This window comes from Capsicum annuum, chromosome 4, assembly GCF_002878395.1.
Source record: "Capsicum annuum cultivar UCD-10X-F1 chromosome 4, UCD10Xv1.1, whole genome shotgun sequence".
Classification (NCBI taxonomy): domain Eukaryota; kingdom Viridiplantae; phylum Streptophyta; class Magnoliopsida; order Solanales; family Solanaceae; genus Capsicum; species Capsicum annuum.
In genome coordinates this window covers 129,264,681-129,284,668 of record NC_061114.1, presented here as the reverse complement: position 1 = coordinate 129,284,668, position 19,988 = coordinate 129,264,681, and the positions used below count along the sequence as shown (strand labels likewise).

The 19,988-nt window shown below is 33.0% G+C and overlaps 1 protein-coding gene across 1 annotated transcript; it reads left to right on the top strand.

Annotated features, from left to right (window-relative positions):
- The first annotated feature begins 4,250 nt into the window (after positions 1-4,250).
- On the top strand, positions 4,251-12,264 carry LOC107868036 (mitochondrial outer membrane protein porin of 34 kDa). Its single transcript, XM_016714601.2, has 6 exons — positions 4,251-4,476; positions 4,875-4,942; positions 10,574-10,684; positions 11,053-11,139; positions 11,251-11,459; positions 11,699-12,264. Exons 1-6 carry the CDS (start codon positions 4,428-4,430, stop codon positions 12,003-12,005), a joined length of 831 nt encoding a protein of 276 aa, XP_016570087.1. The 5' UTR covers positions 4,251-4,427; the 3' UTR covers positions 12,006-12,264.
- Positions 12,265-19,988: the final 7,724 nt, after the last annotated feature.

Below are 19,988 nucleotides of genomic sequence, written 5' to 3'. Positions count from 1 at the left end.
AATATGAATCAACTTACAAACTTACATCTCGGGGTTGGAAAGTCACTTTAAAAATCATCGAATTTAAGAAGCCAAAAATAAAACTAAGTCTCCAACACTTAGCTAAATTTTTATGTTCTAAGCCTCTTGTGCATGCACTATGAGCTGAACTAAGCTAAGAAAAGTATGGGGTATTACAATATCTCCCCTTTGGAAACATTCATCCTCAAATGAGACTGGTTAGACTAAGAGTACTGAGCTAAGAAAACTGAGATCACATACTGAACATGCTTGATTGGGAACATGATTACATGATTGAGTCTGAAACATGGTGACTGACTGAACTGATTTGTGAATGCATGCAATGACACAAAAATGGTTATAAGGCTGTGATAGAAATAGAGAGTCAACTTATGAGTAACCACTGCCTCAAAACATGGTGACTGACTGAACTAATTTATGAATGCATGCAATGACATAAAAATGGTTATAAGGCTGAGATAGAAACGAGAGAGTCAACTTATGAGTAATCACTACATCAAACTGGGTCTAGTTTCATGAAGAAAAGTTGATAGATTTATTCATTTGGGGTTTTAATTTTGTGTTCTAGACGAATTTGGGGCCATGGGAAAGACCAAACTATCCCTGAAAAATTAAAATTCGTAACTGAAACTCGAATTAGACCCTCACGCGATGCGTCAAGGCTATTATCGTGATTTCTACCACGACACAGTGCAATCGCGATGACTCACTGGAAATTGGACAATTGTCGAATTGATCTTCACTGTGTCGCGGTGATCCCCTTCATCACTATATTAATTGCGACGCAATCCAACCGTTGTGAGCTGCTGTTTTGGGAAATCAAACTGGGTCCAAACCTCATCCAAAAAATCTGAAACTTATCCAAGACATGCTACTTACACCCCTGAACATGAATCAGTTCGAATTCGAGGAAGGGCTTTTTTTGGTTCTCGGGGTCGGGAAGGTTACTTTAAAAATCATTGAAGTTAAGAGGCCAAAAATAAAACTAAGTCTCTAACACTTAGATAAATTTTCATGTTCTAAGCCTCTTGTGCATGCACTATGAGCTGAACTAAGCTAAGAAAACTACGGGGTATTACAGATATCAACGTGTGACAGATTCGTTCAAGTGATAATATTGCTAATCTATGCACCAAATCTTTATCAGCTGCAACTTTCAAGAAAATAGTGCAAAAGATTAAAATGCGGAGATTCATGTCATTAAATTGAAGTTTTCATCAAGAAAAGTAAAATACATGTTATACTCTTTTCCTTTAACTAAGGTTGTGTCCCAATTGAATTTTCTGGTAAGGTTGTTAATAAGGCAACACCAAAGCCGTATTACAAGATGTGTGCATTCTTTTTTTACATTAGATTTTTTTTTATTGATTTTTGTAGTAAGATTTTAATGAGACATATTATTTATTAATGGACATCCAAGGGGAGTGTTATATAATATGGATGTCATGTAACATATATATGTGTGAAATGTCATTGATTAGAGATAACGGTTAGTAGTCAAATTGAATTTGAACAACAAGAGTTACTTATTCAAGTTGGATTTGAAGACCAAATTACTTGTTTAATTTGGATTTGAATACCTAAGATAGTTGGCCAAATTTTCAACTTGATGTCAAGCTTATTAACCTTAAACAGTAAGTTTGGTGGTCTGTAAATAGTTATCATTTTGTATATTTTTATAGATATGTCTAAGAAGTAAAACAAAAGTACTATTAAAATTTTTTAAAGTTCCCTCATTTCTTTAAGTTTGATATTGATATTTTATCTTTATTTATATAACAATATTTAATTTTTAAACCAATTAGTTATACCTTGCTTCTTCCATGTTGTGCGAAAATGAATTATGCCAAATTCGTATATGAAAAAATCTTGTTGGAAAAAAATCAAAAAAAATTAGTAGTATATATATATATATATATATATATATATATATATATATGTATATATATATATAAAATATTAAAAGTATGAAGACCCTTAGAAAAGTGATTTGAATTTTTCGCCCTTCATTAAAACACCTTGCAATAAAAAAAATTATCTTTTCACTTTTTTAAAAAAAATAATTATCATTAAATTATTATTCAAATATTTAAGATATAGCAAAAAAGGAAAAATGTCATACCTAAAAGGAATTAATCTAATGTGCCAAGGTTTTTATTAGGAATCCTAAGCAAATATTCAGGAAAAAAACTATCCTTAAAAAGGAAAAAAATTAAGAACCAAATCGATAGTTTAATAAAACACATGGAAAAGAGTCCCATATATTTTAGGAGTTTAGTTAATATAATAAAAAATAATTAAATAATAAATTAAAGAAAATAGTGAAAAACAGTTAGAAAAATGATTTGAATTTTTTACCCTTCATTATAACATTCCATAATAGACAATATCATCTTTTCACTTATTTCTCTCAATTAAAATATTAAATATTGACTATGATAAATATATATATATATATATATAAAATAAATATAAAGACTTGTAAATATATAAAAAAACTTCTATTTATAATTACTTAATCCTAATTCTACTCGAAACAAAATACTACCTCCGTTCCATTTTATGTGTCGTTATTTGATCGGATATGGAGTTTAAGAAATAAGTGATGACTTTGTAAAGTTTACAAAATTATCTCTTTTAAAGTTATTTTAATATTTATTTTTTGTTGTCTTTTCTTAATAAGTGAGACCCACTAAGGATAAAATGAGAATAATGTCATTAAATAATTATCAAATAAGGAAAGATAGTATTCTTTTTGGGACGATCCAAAAAAAAATGGCAACTCATAAAATGAAATGGAGGAAGTAACTTCTAGGGTGTGTTTGGTATGATGGAAAATATTTTCCATGAAAAATGTTTTCTTGGAAAATGTTTTCCTAGAAAATAAGTTGGTTTTCTACTTATTTTCTCATGTTTGGTTGGTGAGTGAAAAAATATTTTCCAGAAAATATTTTATGGTGTTTGGTTGGTGAGTAGAAAATATTTTTTAGAAAAACATTTTCTTGTGTTTGATTGGTGAGTGAAAAATATTTTTTAGAAAATACTATTAACTGTTAACTAGTATATCAGTGTTTCTAGCAACTCAACAATTTGTAAGAACTAATTTAAGCATAACAAATAATATCAATATCGAATACTAAAATATTACAACCACTAAATTTAAGCAACTATTAATTAGCAAATATAGGATACATTTTTTAATATTTTGTCAGGGCAATCTCAAGATACTACAATCCATAGAAATATAACGGAACGACAAGCTTATTCAACCTCGTGAAACAAGTTACATCGATGCCAAAATGAAATATACAATTAGCAAAAGTAACAAAGATAAGTCTTCCTCTATGCATATGAAAATAACAATACATTCAACAAACATTGAAAATGAAAAAATTTGGATTTCACTATTTTTTATTTCAAACAATAAAAAATTTAAGCAAAGTAGAGTGAAAAACATTTTCGAGTAATATAATTTTTTAGAAATTTGAAATTTTTGAGTCATGTGAACATGAGTGTTGTTGGGGTGGGGAAGAGAGATGGAGGTGGGGGCATAAGTCACATTTATCATTTTCCAAAAAATGACTTCCCTTGATACATGAGGGAAGTCATTTTCCCTCAAATAAAGGAAAATGAGTTATCTTGGAAAATATTTTTCCAATAATTTACTACAACCAAACAAGAGAAAATAGGAAAACATTTTTCAGAAAACATTTTCCATCATACCAAATACACCCCTAGCCAAAAATATGATAACATCTCAAGTTTCTTCAAGAAATTTAATCAAAAATTACACTTATGAACATAGTAGCAAAAGAGGAAAAAATATTTTTTAAAAAAGTAAAAGTGTTTTCCTGTTTTTGATTAACAATACATAATTTTTTCTTTTTTAAAATATGTAATCTGTACAAATGAAAGTATTAGTTGATTTTCCTTTTATGTTTCAGCAGTTTTATATATTTTATGAATCTAATAAATATAATAAAAAATAATTAAATAATAAATTAATTAAATTAGTAAAAAAATAATTCTTTTTAAAGAAAAATTAAGAATAAGAAGTTTAAATTACTTTTCTATCCCGATGAATAATAGTATATGTCTACCATTATCTTGTCGCCAAAGAAATTAAAAACCCAAGCTGGCATTATCACATGCCACGTGTCCTTACTATTCCGCCTCTCAACGTCACAATCGACGGTCATTAAAGCAGCAGAAGCGTGAATCTACGGTCCAGATCAAGCGTAGTACACGTAGTAGTAACACACCGTTTCATTAAACTGGCTAGGAATTAGGGCTTTTGTTGCTTTTTATACACCCAAACCCCCTACGCTCCTCTGCACTCCACTTCTTCGAGTTGTTGGTAACTGCAGAGCCTCCATTAGTCTTTGCTGATTTTTCTAGATTCAATCATGGGCAAAGGACCTGGTCTCTACTCCGACATCGGCAAGAAGGCCCGCGGTTCGTTTCTCTTTCTAATCTGAGTAAGATTATTTTGATCTAGAATTTGGAACGACTGTATACGCGTTATTATGTCCAGATAATTTGATTTAACTTTTATACATAGTTTGAGTTTGAGATTATTGGAGAGGCGCGGATCTAGAATTTGAAAATGATTTGTTGCACATTTTAATGTTACACATATCTCTGATGAACTTTTATACAAATATAATCAGTCCAGAGATTCTAAATTAGTCATTGTGCATTTTACTGTATTTTTGATGAACTTTTAGATATAGTACGAGTAGTAATGGGTTAATTGGTACAAGTTTGTATGTAGTTTTTTTAATTAAACATTGTTTTTGGTTTCTAATTGATGTTTCCTTGGTAATGTTCTTTTTGTTTATTGTGTTGAACAGACCTTCTGTACAGGGACTACCAGACTGACCACAAATTCACAATTACTACCTACTCCCCTACCGGAGTTGTGAGTTTTCTCTTTTGTTTGCTGCACATGTCTTTTTATTCCGAGTTTGTAGGGTTATATATCTGTGTATAATTGTGTAATTCGTGATATTCGGCTACCAGACTCATGTTTGTTTCTGTTTGTTAACTACTAGTAATGTACCCGCGCGATGTGCGGACAAAAAGAAATTAATCATTAAAAATACGGAAAAGGTATGAATATACCCCGAACTTTAATAAATGGTACAGATATACTCCACGTTAAACTTTAGGTACATATATACCCTCGCTGTTAATGAAAAGGTACAAATATACCCTTATTACTAACGGAGGTACACGTGTCGATTTCCTATTTGCTAGCCTTTTTTAATTAAATTCAGTTAAAATAAATCCAAATCCAACCCAAATTAAAATCAAACCCGACCCAAATTAAAACACCGCCCGACCCGGTCACTAACTACTTTCTTTCAGTTGTTCGATTGTGTTGTTCAATGACACAATAATGGCTTCGTTTTCATTGGGGATTCTTTGCCATGCTTCATTCTCCATTTCAATTTTCTTCAAGTATTCTTCTAGCTCCTTTGTCCTGTTTCCTGCTTTAGCAATTTCTTCATTTTTCTGTTTTAACAGAAACGAAAGTTTCGTTTCGCATTTTCTCCAGCTCAATGCCAGTTGTTGCTTCTTTTGCTCGTTTAACACCCACCTCAATTTTTCCTTCTGTTTTCATAAAAAATAAAAAAAATATTAAAATCTGTCTAATCAGTAAATCTCTTCGAATTGAACATGAATATACAAAAATTGATGCAAAAAGTAAGAATCACATACCTGTAAGGTGATGAACTGATCGATTTCAATCCTCTGTTTTTCAATCTAGGTAGCTAGAAACTGAGGTAAAGGCATTGATTCAACAATATTACTGTACTGTTTAGATGAGATATTGAAAGGCAAAGCTGAACCAATTATTTTGAGCAGATTTTACATTTATTGCCTCAACACCTTAAATGTAACGCAGGACAAAATTATTGCTTTTATTGGAGATTCACTTGGGAGACAGCAATTCCAGTCTCTAATGTGTATGCCTGCTGGTGGAAAATGCACTGTATGGGAAAAGTCGGTGGTGTTTTAATTTGGGTTGGGTTTGATTTTAATTTGAGTTGGATTTGGATTTATTTTAACTGAATTTAATTAAAAAAAGCTAGCGAATAGGAAATTGGTACGTGTTCCTCTGGTAATATAAGGGTATATTTGTACCTTTTCATTAACGGCGAGGGTATATATGTACCTAAAGTATAACGAGGGGTATATCTGTACCATCTATCAAAGTTCGGGGGTATATTCGTACCTTTTGCGTTAAAAATATTATGCCTTGATAAAATAAGGACAAAAACATTTAACTATTAAATAAAGATAATGAACTTCAAATTGCCTTAGTAAAAGCCTTGCGATATTCCTGTGTATTTAACTCAAAATTTTAGTAAGATGACATATGATCATATTGGAAATAAACCTAAAGGCATAGGGTAAGAGGCAGTAAATAAACGTGAAGGCATAAATGTTCCTTAAGACCACTCAAGTTTTCATCAAGAAACTCACAAAGCTTTCTCAGAATATTCCTTTGCAACATTCCTTTGCAACAGTTTGAACATAGTTAATCCTTGTTCCTCACTTGTTTTTCTTCCGGCTTTTCCTCTGTTTTTCATTTGCTATGCAAGATAAGCTTGATTTTACAAAACAAATGCATTGTAATTTGCATGCATTTTGAAGTAGTTAAACATTTACCATTAATAAGGTCTAGGATTAAGCAAAGACTGCTTTATAAACTGCATTGCAGCTTGCAGATTTACAACAGGTGATTGTCGTAGACTAATAGTGATGCTTACATGACATAGCCTATCCTTAATATCTAGGATAATAAGCCGTCTTTCACATCTACCAATAGTATTGTTGTAGTGAATATGAACAAAATGCAATATGAAGTAATATTTATTGAATTCTGTCACATATTCTGCAAGTCTTTTTTTGATGAAAATGTAAATATAATGAAAACTTATAAATAGAAACTCTATAATTTAGCAAGTGAACTTGAAATGATTCTTATATGAATAATTTCAACTCAAGGTAATATTTAAAACTCCGCCACATATGCAGATGCAAATTAAGGTACCAATGGATACATGAATGTGATACACCAAAAATTCACGAACCAATGGGATAAACATCTGATAACTTAATCACAAGAATTTTATCGACCAAAACATTTAGCCATTAACCAGAACTGGCACCTTGAACAAAACCTTTGGTCATAGCTCTAGACGACAGAACTAACATTTTGAACAAAACATTTGGTTCGAGCTTTAGATGACAACCTAGAAGTGAATTGCAACCTGTAATGCGATTGAAAGAAGAAGGCGATTTCTCTGTTAATGGAGAATCTGTTAGTGATTGAATTTTTAAGCAGAAAAAAGTAATAATTGCAAAATACAATTGTAGTTATTACGTCTAACATAAAAGTTAACTATTATTCATTTTTGGAGGGAGAGAAGTCATAGTCCAATTTATATGTCTCATTCCTTATGAACGTTGGATAGATTTTTTCCCTCCCGTTCATCAAGTAACTAATTACCACCTCGCTTTGATCACAACTTAATTCACCGCTCTCCATTACGCTTTTAACCATATCGGCGTATGAACCGTTGCGACGAAGGGCAATGGACACCGTCTCCTTAGGAGTCTTCTCCCATTCACCAGAAAATATACCACCAACAACCACGTAATCTATAATAGACATGATATACCCCGATAATAGTATTTAATAGACTTAAATAGTGATTTATGAGCGTAGACTTAATAGACTGTAGTCGTCTTCTTCTTAGCTGTTGTCCGTACAGTACACGATCGACCCTTTTCCGACGACCACCGGAATAAACCGACAAATTTCAGCTTACAAACAACAACCTAAGAAGTGTTGGAATGTTGCTACTGAGCCACGAATCGATTTCGAAATGTGGGATTGATTTTCAAGCTTTTTGTTTGAAAATGAAAGAAAATTTTGGGCTAAAAATATGCGAAAATGGCTTAAAACAATGGAGATAATATCTCTTTTCGATGGATGCCGGAAAATTCGAAGAAAAATGGCTGGAAAATTGAGGAAATGACGCCAAAATTGGGTGACTAGTAGTGGATTGGTTGAGAAGCTTGAGATATTTTTTTTTAAATTAATTATCCAATATTTATATTTTTGGGTATGGACTAAAGTGTAGTTTTAAAAAAATTGGGGCTGAAATGGGAAAGGGGCTAAAGTGTTTTTTGTAAGTTGAGTGCTAAGGTTGCATTTTATTTGTGGTCCCATTAGGGTGTCTATTTTTTCAATTAAAAAAACTTGGTGCCTAAATGTCAAAAAAGGTTTGGGATGTGGCCGTTTATAGCCAACTCCCTCAAGAGTTATTCTGCTAATATCGAGATTAGTTATCTATATATATATATGGGATAATTTATCCCATCCTTATGGTGTAAATGGAGTGGGTATAAGGGATAAATAGATTCTGGATAAAATAAAGGACTATTTTATTGCATGTTTGGTGTGAGGTATTAGTCGGTACTCAAATTATTTATCCCACCATTACACTGTAGTGATGAAATAAGTTATTCCATATACATGATGGGATAACTAATCCCGAGATAACTCTTTCCTGCCAAACGAACCTTATTTAATGACTAATGACAAATTTATTTGTTTATTTCAAATAAATTTTCAAAATGGATAATGACAATTTTTTCATGTATTTTTTATCCTTAATACAGAGATATAGATATAAAGGATATTGAATATTTTATTAACAAAATTTAATTTTTTGATTGCAGTATGGCAGATAAATTTAGATTATTAAATTAAAATATTTTGTTTACGAAATATTTAAAAGGCAAACTCAAATAAAAATAATCAAGAAAAGTGTTGCACAAATTTTGGCTACCTTTCAGTAGCAGAACTTTTCATTTCGTCACTTTTTTTTTTATATTCCCATAGTTTTATCCTTTTATTTTTTGTCATAATTTTAAAAGCTTTTCCTAAACCTGTACGCATGGCCATATTTTTTAATGATAAATACTATTTTTCTAAAAGGATAATGCTAATGATAAATATTGTTTAAAATAATTGTCATTTAGGTTTTGCGGTGCGTTTATCCCTTTTTTGGTTTTAATTTTAATTTTTAATTAATTTAATGGAAAATGATGTTTTTTTATGGTGATGACACGTGTCGTTTTTGCTTATGTTTTTATATATAGATAGATATGTATATTTTCGAAAGGTTAATTTCCGTTAAAGGGTTTAAAACAACATACCTAGTATATTCCCTTGAAGGGCTTATAAACTGAATTTCAATTCACACGAACGTTTGCATCCATGCTTGTTTGAATTATTCACTAACATGTTGTGTTCAATTGTACATTACATAGTGCAATACATGCCTGCTTTTGATAAAAAATGTCTTTTACCACTATTTACTATAATTGACTTATTCTTGCTTCTTATCTCTCATTTGTTTCAAGTAATCTGTAAAACGAAATGCTTAAAACAAATTTCATGTTTAGAAGAGGCTCTATTTTTTTTTTCTGTACCTTTAATATGCTTTCTTTTGTTTTTTTTTTCTTGAGTAAGGGTAGCTCCCTTTAATATTGCTTTCTTAGAGTTCTCTTTTGAAATTATTCTTAAACTTGAGATAATTAAATTACATAATTAAAATTTTTGTTCTAATTCCTGATTATATGGTACTAGTTTTAATTACGTGGAGTAAACCGTATAAAGTACTAGAACCAGACCTGATGAGGAAACAATTTTTTTCCAATTTAACAATACTGAAGATCAGTAGTCGTGCCACAATCATACATTATAATTCATATGCCTTCATAAGAGGCAAAGGGCCATGTGGAAGGTTAAGGCATCTTCATTGATAATACTCGCTCCCTTTCGTATTAGTTGACCTCCTTTCTAAAAATATTTTTTTCAGTTTATTTGGCCTAGTTCTAAAATCAAGATTATTTTATATATATGTTTCCCATTTTACCCTTGATAGGAATACTAAATACATCCATAGTTTCAAAATTATTGAATGGTGCATAAATGATCTCAATTCTGAAAACCAAAATTAAATGATTATTACTAGTTTCAGTTATAAATACTCAATGTTCTAGACATAATGCATGGAATGAAGTAATATGTACCAAACTTCAATGTTTAATCATTGCATGGGTGATTGCACTTTAAAAGACATACAAGGGTAAATATGTAAATTTCATCTCCATTTATTGGTTTCTTGATGGGTGTGCCAAATCAATAGCGGCCAACTAATACGTAATAGAGGGAGTAAAGTGGTTAGGACCATTACTTCTCGTTGTGATATGATAAGACTGCACTATCTTTTGCACTTGCTCAACTATAGAATTTTGGTGTCTTCCTAATCCCGTGTTCTGATATGATGCTTGTGGTTACTTGAAACAGAAATTTGTCTGGATATTGGCTGTTACTTTGATTGTATCTGCTAGCATTACTGCTTCTTATCTCACCGACATGTGTTGGGATATATTTATGTGTACACGTCCTCAGGAGTACAAGTTATTCTGTAAGTTAAGAACCTTTTTATCGGTCTTTTGGTAGGCTATTACCTCATCTGGGCTGAAGAAAGGTGATCTATTTCTGGCTGATGTTAGCACTCAATTGAAGAACAAGAACATCACAACTGACATAAAAGTAGATACGAACTCAAATGTGAGTACCTCTATTCTTGCCCCTGCTCCTATGTTGTGTTCTTATGGTCTTGGTTTGTGCTCTTTAAAGTTTTGCCTAATTTTATATGACAATAACCATCATGTGTCTGACCTCTACTTTTGAGTCATAAGCAACTAAAACAACCCAGATGCGCGCGTGCACACACACACTCTACAAGTCGTAAAAACTTTCTTTGATCAATTATAGATTGGTTTTAATGACTTTCTTCATCTTCCCTTCTTCATCTCTAAAGTGTGTTATTTAGCATAATCCATTAGCCTCTTACTTCTTGGGAAATGTGTTCTTAGTTCTTGGTACATGTGTTATCACAAGTCTGTACTCTTGACGTAATTTGTCTCAAACTCTAGCTTTTGGCAACTGTTACGGTCGATGAAGCTGCTCCTGGGTTGAAGACAATATTTAGCTGCCGAATCCCTGATCAAAGTTCTGCAAAGGTAAACAGCTATACTGTTTTAGCTAAATTGCTACCAAATGTTGTAGAATGGATGTGTCAAAAGGTGTACTACTTGTTCTTATTTTCTTTTTTTCTTTTTTTTGCATGACAGATGGAAGTTCAATATTTACATGATTATACTGGAATATGCACCAGCGTTGGGTTGACCGCAAACCCCATTGTCAACTTCTCTGGTGTCTTGGGAACTAATGTGCTCGCTCTAGGAACTGATGTATCCTTTGACACCAAGGTGGGAGCTTTCACAAAGTTCTGTGCGGGCTTGAGTTTCACAAATGCTGACCTCATTGCTTCTTTGAATCTGTGAGTTGTTTCCACTGTTGTCACATGTCTTGCTTTATAATTGACCATGCATTATTGTTGAGTTGGGTGTATGATTTGTAGTTAACTTGTCAGCCTGGTTTCCATGCTACTCATGCGATCAAAATTTGTTGCAAAACACTGTGATGAACTTGCAACTTTAGTTGCATACTGATTTTTGGAATGCTTATTCAGTGTCTGATTAGCTTGCTTTTGATTGTGCGTATATGGTGAAAAATCAGTAATGACAAGGGAGATGCTTTGAGTGCATCATACTACCATATAGTCAGTCCCTTGACTAATACGGCTGTTGGCGCTGAGGTGACCCATAGCTTCTCTACTGATGAGAACACAATCACTGTTGGAACTCAGCATCAATTGGATCCTTTGACGACTGTGAAGGCAAGGGTTAACAACTATGGCAAGGCAACTGCTCTGATCCAGCATGAGTGGCGTCCAAAGTCTCTTTTCACCATTTCAGGAGAAGTGGACACCAAAGCTGTTGACAAAAGTGCCAAATTTGGACTGGCGTTGGCTCTCAAGCCGTAGGTTTAGGACACTTGACTGATGGACATTGTCTATGGAGCAAATTAGAAGTCTTGTATCTGTGGCAATTTATCTGGTGGTTCTGGACTGTGAAAATAATTTTAGGTGCTTGTTTAAGCCTAGTGTTGTCATTCTGATTCCGTACATTCTTTTTCTCTCTTTGAAATTAGTGATGAGTAGTTGAGTAGCTTATTGCCCGAAGACTCGAGGCTTTAGAGGTTTTTGCTCAAGATTTTGACACAATTTGAAGAATTATTATCCATGTCTTGCTCTCTGCCTGGCAAATTCAAATTCCAACGTTATATCGTTTAGTCATTGCATTGGCATTCTTCCTATTATCTATTTACTAATATATAAGTGGAGTGAAGCTGCACGTGCTTGCTTCAATCGTTATTATATATCTCAAATTAGTTATTATAAGTTATTTATGTATTAAAAAGGTAATAATATTTAATAAAAACGTAAAACAATGATTTATGATATGTCTGTTTAAACTGTTTCAATTGTGATTTTATTATATCGCTTTTAATTAGTTATTATATGTTGTTTACGTATTAAAAATTATTAATAAGTTAATGAAATTTTATTATATCGCTTTTAATTAGTTATTATATGTTGTTTACGTATTAAAAATTATTAGTAAGTTAAATGAAGTACGTAACTTGTGGATGACGTTGGATTCGTCTGCTTCAATTTTGATTTTGATTTTACTATATTATCGTGGACACCAAAGCTATTGACGAAAGTGCCAAATTTGGACTGGCGTTGGCTCTCAAGCCGTAGGTTTCGTCAGGTTTAGGACACTGACTAATTTTCTAATGATTTTATTACTATATCATTTCAAATTAATTAGTATTAGAAAATTAATAATATTTAATAAAAAAAATAAAATAAATATTTATGACTTACCTGCTTCAAGTGTGATTGTTATCATTCCTAATTAATTATTATAAATTATTGCACATTAAAATTAATAATAAGCTGCTGAAGCAAACAACTTGTGGATGACATGTCACCCCAAATTAATTATTATTATGTCATTTACGTATCTATCTATAATCTATAACATATTAAAATGTGAAGACCCTTAGAAAATGATTTGAACTTTTTGCCCTTCGTTAAAAAACTTTCTTTAGACAAAACTATCTATTCACTATTTTCTTCAATTTATTATTTAATTTATCTTTTAATTATATTAATAAACCTCCTAAAATATATGAGTTTCCTAAAATATATGGAAGGAGAATTAATTAATATTTTTTTCTATTGTTCAACTAGAAAAATACTCCTAAAATAAGAGTCTATTAAAAAATTACTTCTATAAATATACGTAATAAGATATGCACTTCTTGAATTTGTAAGTCTTCTTTCATTTTTTCCTTTTGAAATTATTCTATGAATTGTTATTTATGGTAAAGATAAATTCGTCCGTGGACAATTGAAATTTGGGTTTAATTTGCATTTTTATTACACCTTTTTTTTTTTTAAGTTAATTAATATAATTCTCAATATTTGTATGGTCTATTTCATATTTATGTATGTTCTTTTATTTTTGCTTTGTCACGAAACTTGAGGTTGATGCTTTGTTATATGCATCTTAACATTGTTGTATGTCGTTATAATATTTATATTCATTGAATTATGTATGTTCTTATGAAGTATTTTGTCAATTTAATGCTCTCTTGATTTTTTTGACTTTGCGGTTATACTTTGATCAATTAAGATTAATTTTTTTTGTCTATTCGGAGAATATGATTGATGCTCATCTAATTTGATTCGGTTGCAGGTCTAGATTGATGGATGCTTGATTTTCTATCCCTCAACTTCTTCATTGTTCTTGTCAACATAATAGAATTCAATGTGTTTGTATATATGTATCTTCTTTGTTTTCATTCAAGACATTCTTCAGGGTCAAAGTTTTCGCTCAGACGAGAATTATTTTCGTCAAAATCGAAGGTTTGTGATAACTATTGTATTGTTTTGTTTTAGTTTACAGGTCGTAGATGAATATCGGTTGACTTTAAAGAATTTCTTGTGTAAAGGTTTGTTTAATTGTATCGTTTTGATATCTTTATTATCTTATTGTTTTATTTTAATTTATAGATGATAGATGAAAGTCGGTCAACTTTGAGGAATTTTTTTTAGGTAAAAGTTAAGTTTAATTGTATTTATCATACCCTATTTTTACCTAAGGTCAAAACGAGCACGACATTATGGACTAAAAAAGAATTGATTTTATAGAGAGTCGTCACCTAATTTTTAAGAAAAAATAGGAAACCTATTTATTTGTTTAACAAGTGTGACTTTATTTAATCTACAAAATCAGTTTGAATTCTAGATAATGGTTCAAATTATTTCGAAAGAAAGAGGTTAGACATCCTTCAGAAATCCACAAATGTGGTTTCCAACCAGACTTGGGTTATTATAAAAAAGGAAAAAAAAATCAATGTTTCTAAATGTAATTATAAAATGTGTATTAAAATAATATAAACAATCTATACATAAAGAATGTGTAAATTGCACATGTTATCGTAAAAATGTGTATAAAAAGTGTACGAAGATAAACGAAAGTACATGAAAATGTGCATGAAAAATAATGAAAAGATTGAATAAAGACACTTTTTATCTTAAAGAAAAAGATTAAGCAAGTAATATTTTAATATTATAAGTGTGAATTTATTTGATTAAATATCTAAATTAATTTAATTTTTTTATGTGGATATTAACGACCTAAATTTTCCTAAGCGCGTAATGAATGTTGTGTAAGTTGAAGCATTCTCGCCCAACGCCCTCAAAAATAAAGTTTTCATTATAATTGCTATTTGTACAAGTGTAAGAATATAAAAATACAAACACAATTTAAAATCTTTTTTGAATGCCATTTCCGATAAATATTCTAAACAATTGTAATAAAAATGTCAGTAAAAAATAAATAATTAATAAATTGATAAAGTAAGTATGCATATTTGTATAAAAAAATATAATTTTCATCAAAAAGTGTAGGCCCGAATCAAATTTTAAGTAAGCCATGACTATAAAGTGATTACTCAATTTATTGACCATCCTAAATCACTTTGCCAAGATACGAATCATAAAATCTTTTACGTTGTTATAAAACTTTTATCATCTATCCAAAATATTTATTTTATTACATATTTATATATGTAATATCCTCCTTTTTATTTGTGATGGCATCAAATATCGACGAAAATTTCGTCATCGGCCAACTAGTGTAGTATTTATTCATTATCAATATTTTATAAGGATAATCATCTAATAACATTAAAAAATCAGAAAGCTAAACAAACGAAAATATTACAGTTTTCACAAAGACATAAAAGAGCAAAACCATCACCAAAGCAACATAAGCAAGAACACTAGGCCAGTGAACAATACTGTGTGACAAAATTATACCGAAACATCAAAAATCAAAACAGTATAGCAAATCATTAAAATACATATAAAAGTAATAAAATATGTTCAAACATATATGAAAAAGATATTAAGGGGCGAGGGGCCGCCAACGTTAATGGAGATTCACCAAAATTTGAGTTTTTTAAGTAACATGGTCATGGTTTTGACTAAATCTGAAATTAAACAAAAAAATAGAGGCAAAGTGGGATGGGCCACCGGTGTTGCTTCAACGGTGAGACACCGGAGCAACGCCGGATCTACAAAAATCTCGACCGGATCTGATTCACTTTTATAAAATCAAGCTCTTCATTAATGGAGGTGTAGACACCTAATTTCGTCCCTCCCCGATGTCGTTGTTACCCATTCTTATTTTATCCTACCGTGTACCCTCACCCATGTTATTATACCCTCACAAAATACAAAAAATAAATAAATTATAGCAAAATCCCTAACAAAACCTATCCTAACTAATTCTATCTTATCCTAACAACCTACCCAATCAAAATAAACTACCTCCCTACCCCTACCCCACGTCACACCCCCCCTATTTTTTTTTCTTGTTCAAAAAGAAAGGACCAAAAAAGGAAAAATACAATATATATACACAGATACACACATACTGAGGAGGAGATTTTTTTGGCATCAGCAGTAACAAAAAAGGGGCACGATCGAAAACAAAAAAAAAAAAAGAGCTGCATCCGCGAGCTCTCTCTCTCGATCTCCTCCTCTCTCCCTCTCCGGCGAGACGCCGCCATCACTTCAACCACAATGACGACGTTCAGCCCACCATCGCCGTAATCAACTCCACTCTCTCTCTACTCTTTCTCTCTCCCCAAAAACTGAAAGGAGAAGCGGCACCGCCTCTCCGTCCGACCAACGATGGTGGCGATAACGCCGTCAAACCACCGCCATCTTTCTCCATTCTCCCCTTCAGCGCTGCCAGCAGTCGTTGCTCCAATCGCAGCTCACCCCACCGGTGACACCATCGTCCGACCAACGACGGCGGCGATAACGCCGTTAAACCACCGCCATCTTCCTCCGTTCTCCCCTCCAGCGCCGCCAGCAGTCGCTGCTCCAGCTGGGGCGCATCGACCACCGGCAGTAAAGCCAGCCACCGTCGGCGACGAAACAGGAAAACGACGAAAACCCGAATCCCTTTTGAGCTTTTCCGGTGACGCCTACGCCGGAATTAGTTTTCCCGTCGTCAGTTCCATCGAGTCAGTCTCATAACCGCGGAAATCTCTTGATCTTCCTTTGATTTTAGGGACATCTTGGTCGGAAAATGCAAGATTTTGGGGCTTCGGGTTTTCCTTCTTGGTTTGAATTCTGTTCGGACGGCGATGTCGGGACACTGATTTGGAGATTTGATTGAGGTTCTCCGTTCGAGTATTTTGGTCTTTGAATTTCTTTATTATCGACAAGGATCAATTTCATCGAGGTCCATTTCTTCTACCGAATCTTTATTTTATCTTGACCTTTTTTGTGATGTTGTGGGTGTGGATGATTTATTTGTTGTGTGTTTGCTTTGAATCTTCGTTGTTAGTGTTTGTTTGATGATTGTGACGTGGTGATATGTTTCAATATTATGTAGGAGAAATCGCGATTACCGTGGTTGATTTGATTGAGACTTATTTAATCATGTTGGTTGAAATAAATTTGGGGACGGGAATCAAAAATTGATAAAAGTAAATATTATGATATTTTTGATACATTGTTGATGTTGAATGTGGTATGTTGTCGAGCGGATAGGCAAACAGTAAGCTCGGGTAGGCAAGTTTAGGATTGGTGTAATATGGGAATGATTGGAATATTTGTTGAATGTTTTTGATTATCGTATTTGAAAAGTATATTTATTTAACCGGAAAATGCCCCGAGGTAATTTGTATTTACTCACCGGGAAATTCCCCGAAGAATTTTGTACACTAAGGATGCTCGTGATCAAGGCCCGAGGCATTGGGTAAAGCATGGTTTAGGACTAGTGTAGGTTATTTCAGTATTTTTATTTCGGGTTGTAATAATTGGACTGGACTTTACATTTTTGTTTTATTTTTGTTATTATTTGATTATTTTGCGTGCTTTTGTGTGGTTTATGCATTTGTAACGTCAATTTAGCCGATACGCTCTGCCAAGCGACCGTGGTTGAACTACGAGATCGAGGGGTGCCTAACACCTTCCCCTCGGTCAACAGAATTCCTTAGCCGGAATCTCTGTTCACAAACCAGTTCAAGAGTTAAATGGTTTCGAAAAGAATTTTCTAAAGGTGACTTGGCACACCGGATTATGCCAAGTGGTGACTCTGAATAAATAACCCTTTTCCGAAACAAATTTTCATTTCTTGTCACTTAAATAATAAAACTCTTTCGGACTTAAAATACACATTTTTTGGAGTACGTTAAAAAGGGGGTGTGACAGCTTCTGGCGACTCTGCTGGGGAATAGTATGAGAATTCGAGCTATTTTTGAAGTCGTATCGGCTTTGTTTGGCATTACGAGTGTATAAGCATTGTTTGTGGTTATTGTTTGTGTTATTTTCATTTTTGTGCGTTTTCGTGCTCTTTGTTTATAGTATTTATCCTATGTGTTACCGCTTTATATCTGTCATCATGAGTCCATCCCCCGGCCTTCTTTCTGCAACAAGTCCGTAGTACACGTGTTGTACACAATCTCTAGTTGAGTCACCCTTATTTTAGGGGGGAGCCGTCGGTGTTATGGAGTAGGTGGAAAGCAAAGCAGCCACTATCGACCATACGCTCCCCCGAACAGCCTTGTTAGTAAACCACAACATAGGTCAGCCTTTAGGTCATGCTTATGTGCATCATACGGAGACCTAGCGGAACCCACATGGCCCTTTGTAGGAGACTCACCTCTAAAGCATCCCTACGTGCTAACTGTTGCATTTTTAAGGGTAACGTGGCCATTTGACGGATTGATTTTTGAAAAAAAAAAAAAAGAAAAAAATTTGTAGGAGTAAGGTGCGTAGGCAAAAACAAAAAAGAAAAAAAATATAGAAAAGTGAGTCGAAAAGAATGAAAAAAGAGAGAGGAATTTCGTAGTTTATTTTAGAATTCTTTATGGCTTTTGTTCTTCACAATCCAAAAACTCAGAAAGACTTTTTTTTTTTTACGTTTTGCATTTGTCTTCTCAAAATACCGTAAAAGCGAAAAAAAAAGTCTTGTTTGCCTTTTCTACTTATTTGTCAAAAAAAAAAAACATAAAAAAAATACCAAAAAGATTTTTTCCTTCATAATTGGTGGTGGCAGTCTTAGCTGAAAATCCAAAAGTTTTTTTTCGTTTGTTTTTGGTAGTGTCTCCTAAGTTAGGGTCAATTTATTAGTTAATCGTTAATTGTCCAATCTGGACGAACTACGCACCCCTGATTCTCCTCTTTCGGGAGTGAGATACGTAGACAGCCTATTGTTGGTTCGGGGATCTTATTTGAAAAAATCCAAAAATATTTCTTCACTCTCCATTTAGAGTAGGTGTTTCATATACGTCTTTAAAAGAAAACTAAAAAAAGTTTTTTCTTTGGTAATCATAGGTTTCGTTTTGTATAGGTATTTTAAAAGTAAAAAAATGCAAAAGATGTTCGTCAATTCTTTTGACAAATTGTTATTTTTCTTTTCTTCTTAAAGTTTCAAGAAAAAAAAAAGTTTAATTGGCCATTTTGGCAAGGCCCGAACTACGCAAGATTTGATTCATGTACAACATGATACGTAGGCAACCTACTTTTGGATTCGATCTAATCATTTTGTTTTGTTGTTTTCATTATTTTTCCTCCTTTTAAAGAAAAACAAAGGCCATAAAGTATTATAAAATAAAGGTAGATAACGAGAGAAAAGAAAATAATAGAGATGGATGCAAAAAAAATAATAATAATAAGGAGCGTAGAAGATAAAAATAAGTGTAGACAAAAATCAGGATGATGTTAAAATGACCTCGCTACCCTCAAAAGCTGGTAGAAATGAACATGAATTTAGGACAATTTTACCAATGTGATTCCCATGCTTGTTGTGTGCCCTAATCCTAACGGATGTCGTCTTTGATGAGCATGTTCTTTCAGATAACAGTGGTAGGGTTGCAACACTCTGGCTAGTCACCCAAACTTCACTAGATTCAAAGCAAAACTCGCCATGGCTAGCAGGGAGATTGAAAATTCGCTCATTGACCCGGATCAGGATCATAGGGAAGAAAGTTCTGAACACAATGATGAGGTAGTAAGGCTTAGGCAACAATTGATAGATTTACACCGAGCATGGGCCAGCGGAATGCCTTCTCCTCCGCTCCCTGAAGGTCTTGGGAATATCTCTAATTTCCCACCGCTCTCTCAGGCGCAATTCTCTGCTCCTACTTAGTCACCTGAGCACGTGCCAGGATTTACTCCGCGACATTATTATCCTGGCAGTTCTGGTGTGCCCTTGGCAGCTCCCCAATCAAGACCCGCTGCTCAGCCAGCGCCACCAATCACACCGGTATTCGTGGCTCCGCCACCACCTGAAACTCCCATATATGCTGTGCGTCCCACAATGAGGCTTCCTAGGTCTGCCAGTGAGCCAGTACTGAAGGTTTCAGATAG

What these genes read in the sequence shown, in the direction of transcription:
- LOC107868036 (XM_016714601.2), top strand. Translation starts at nt 4,428, where the DNA reads ATGGGCAAAGGACCTGGTCTCTACTCCGACATCGGCAAGAAGGCCCGC. An exon ending in CATCGGCAAGAAGGCCCGCG is followed by an intron (nt 4,477 to 4,874) that starts GTTCGTTTCTCT and finishes TGTGTTGAACAG; the next exon opens with ACCTTCTGTACAGGGACTAC. An exon ending in CTGATCAAAGTTCTGCAAAG is followed by an intron (nt 11,140 to 11,250) that starts GTAAACAGCTAT and finishes TTTGCATGACAG; the next exon opens with ATGGAAGTTCAATATTTACA.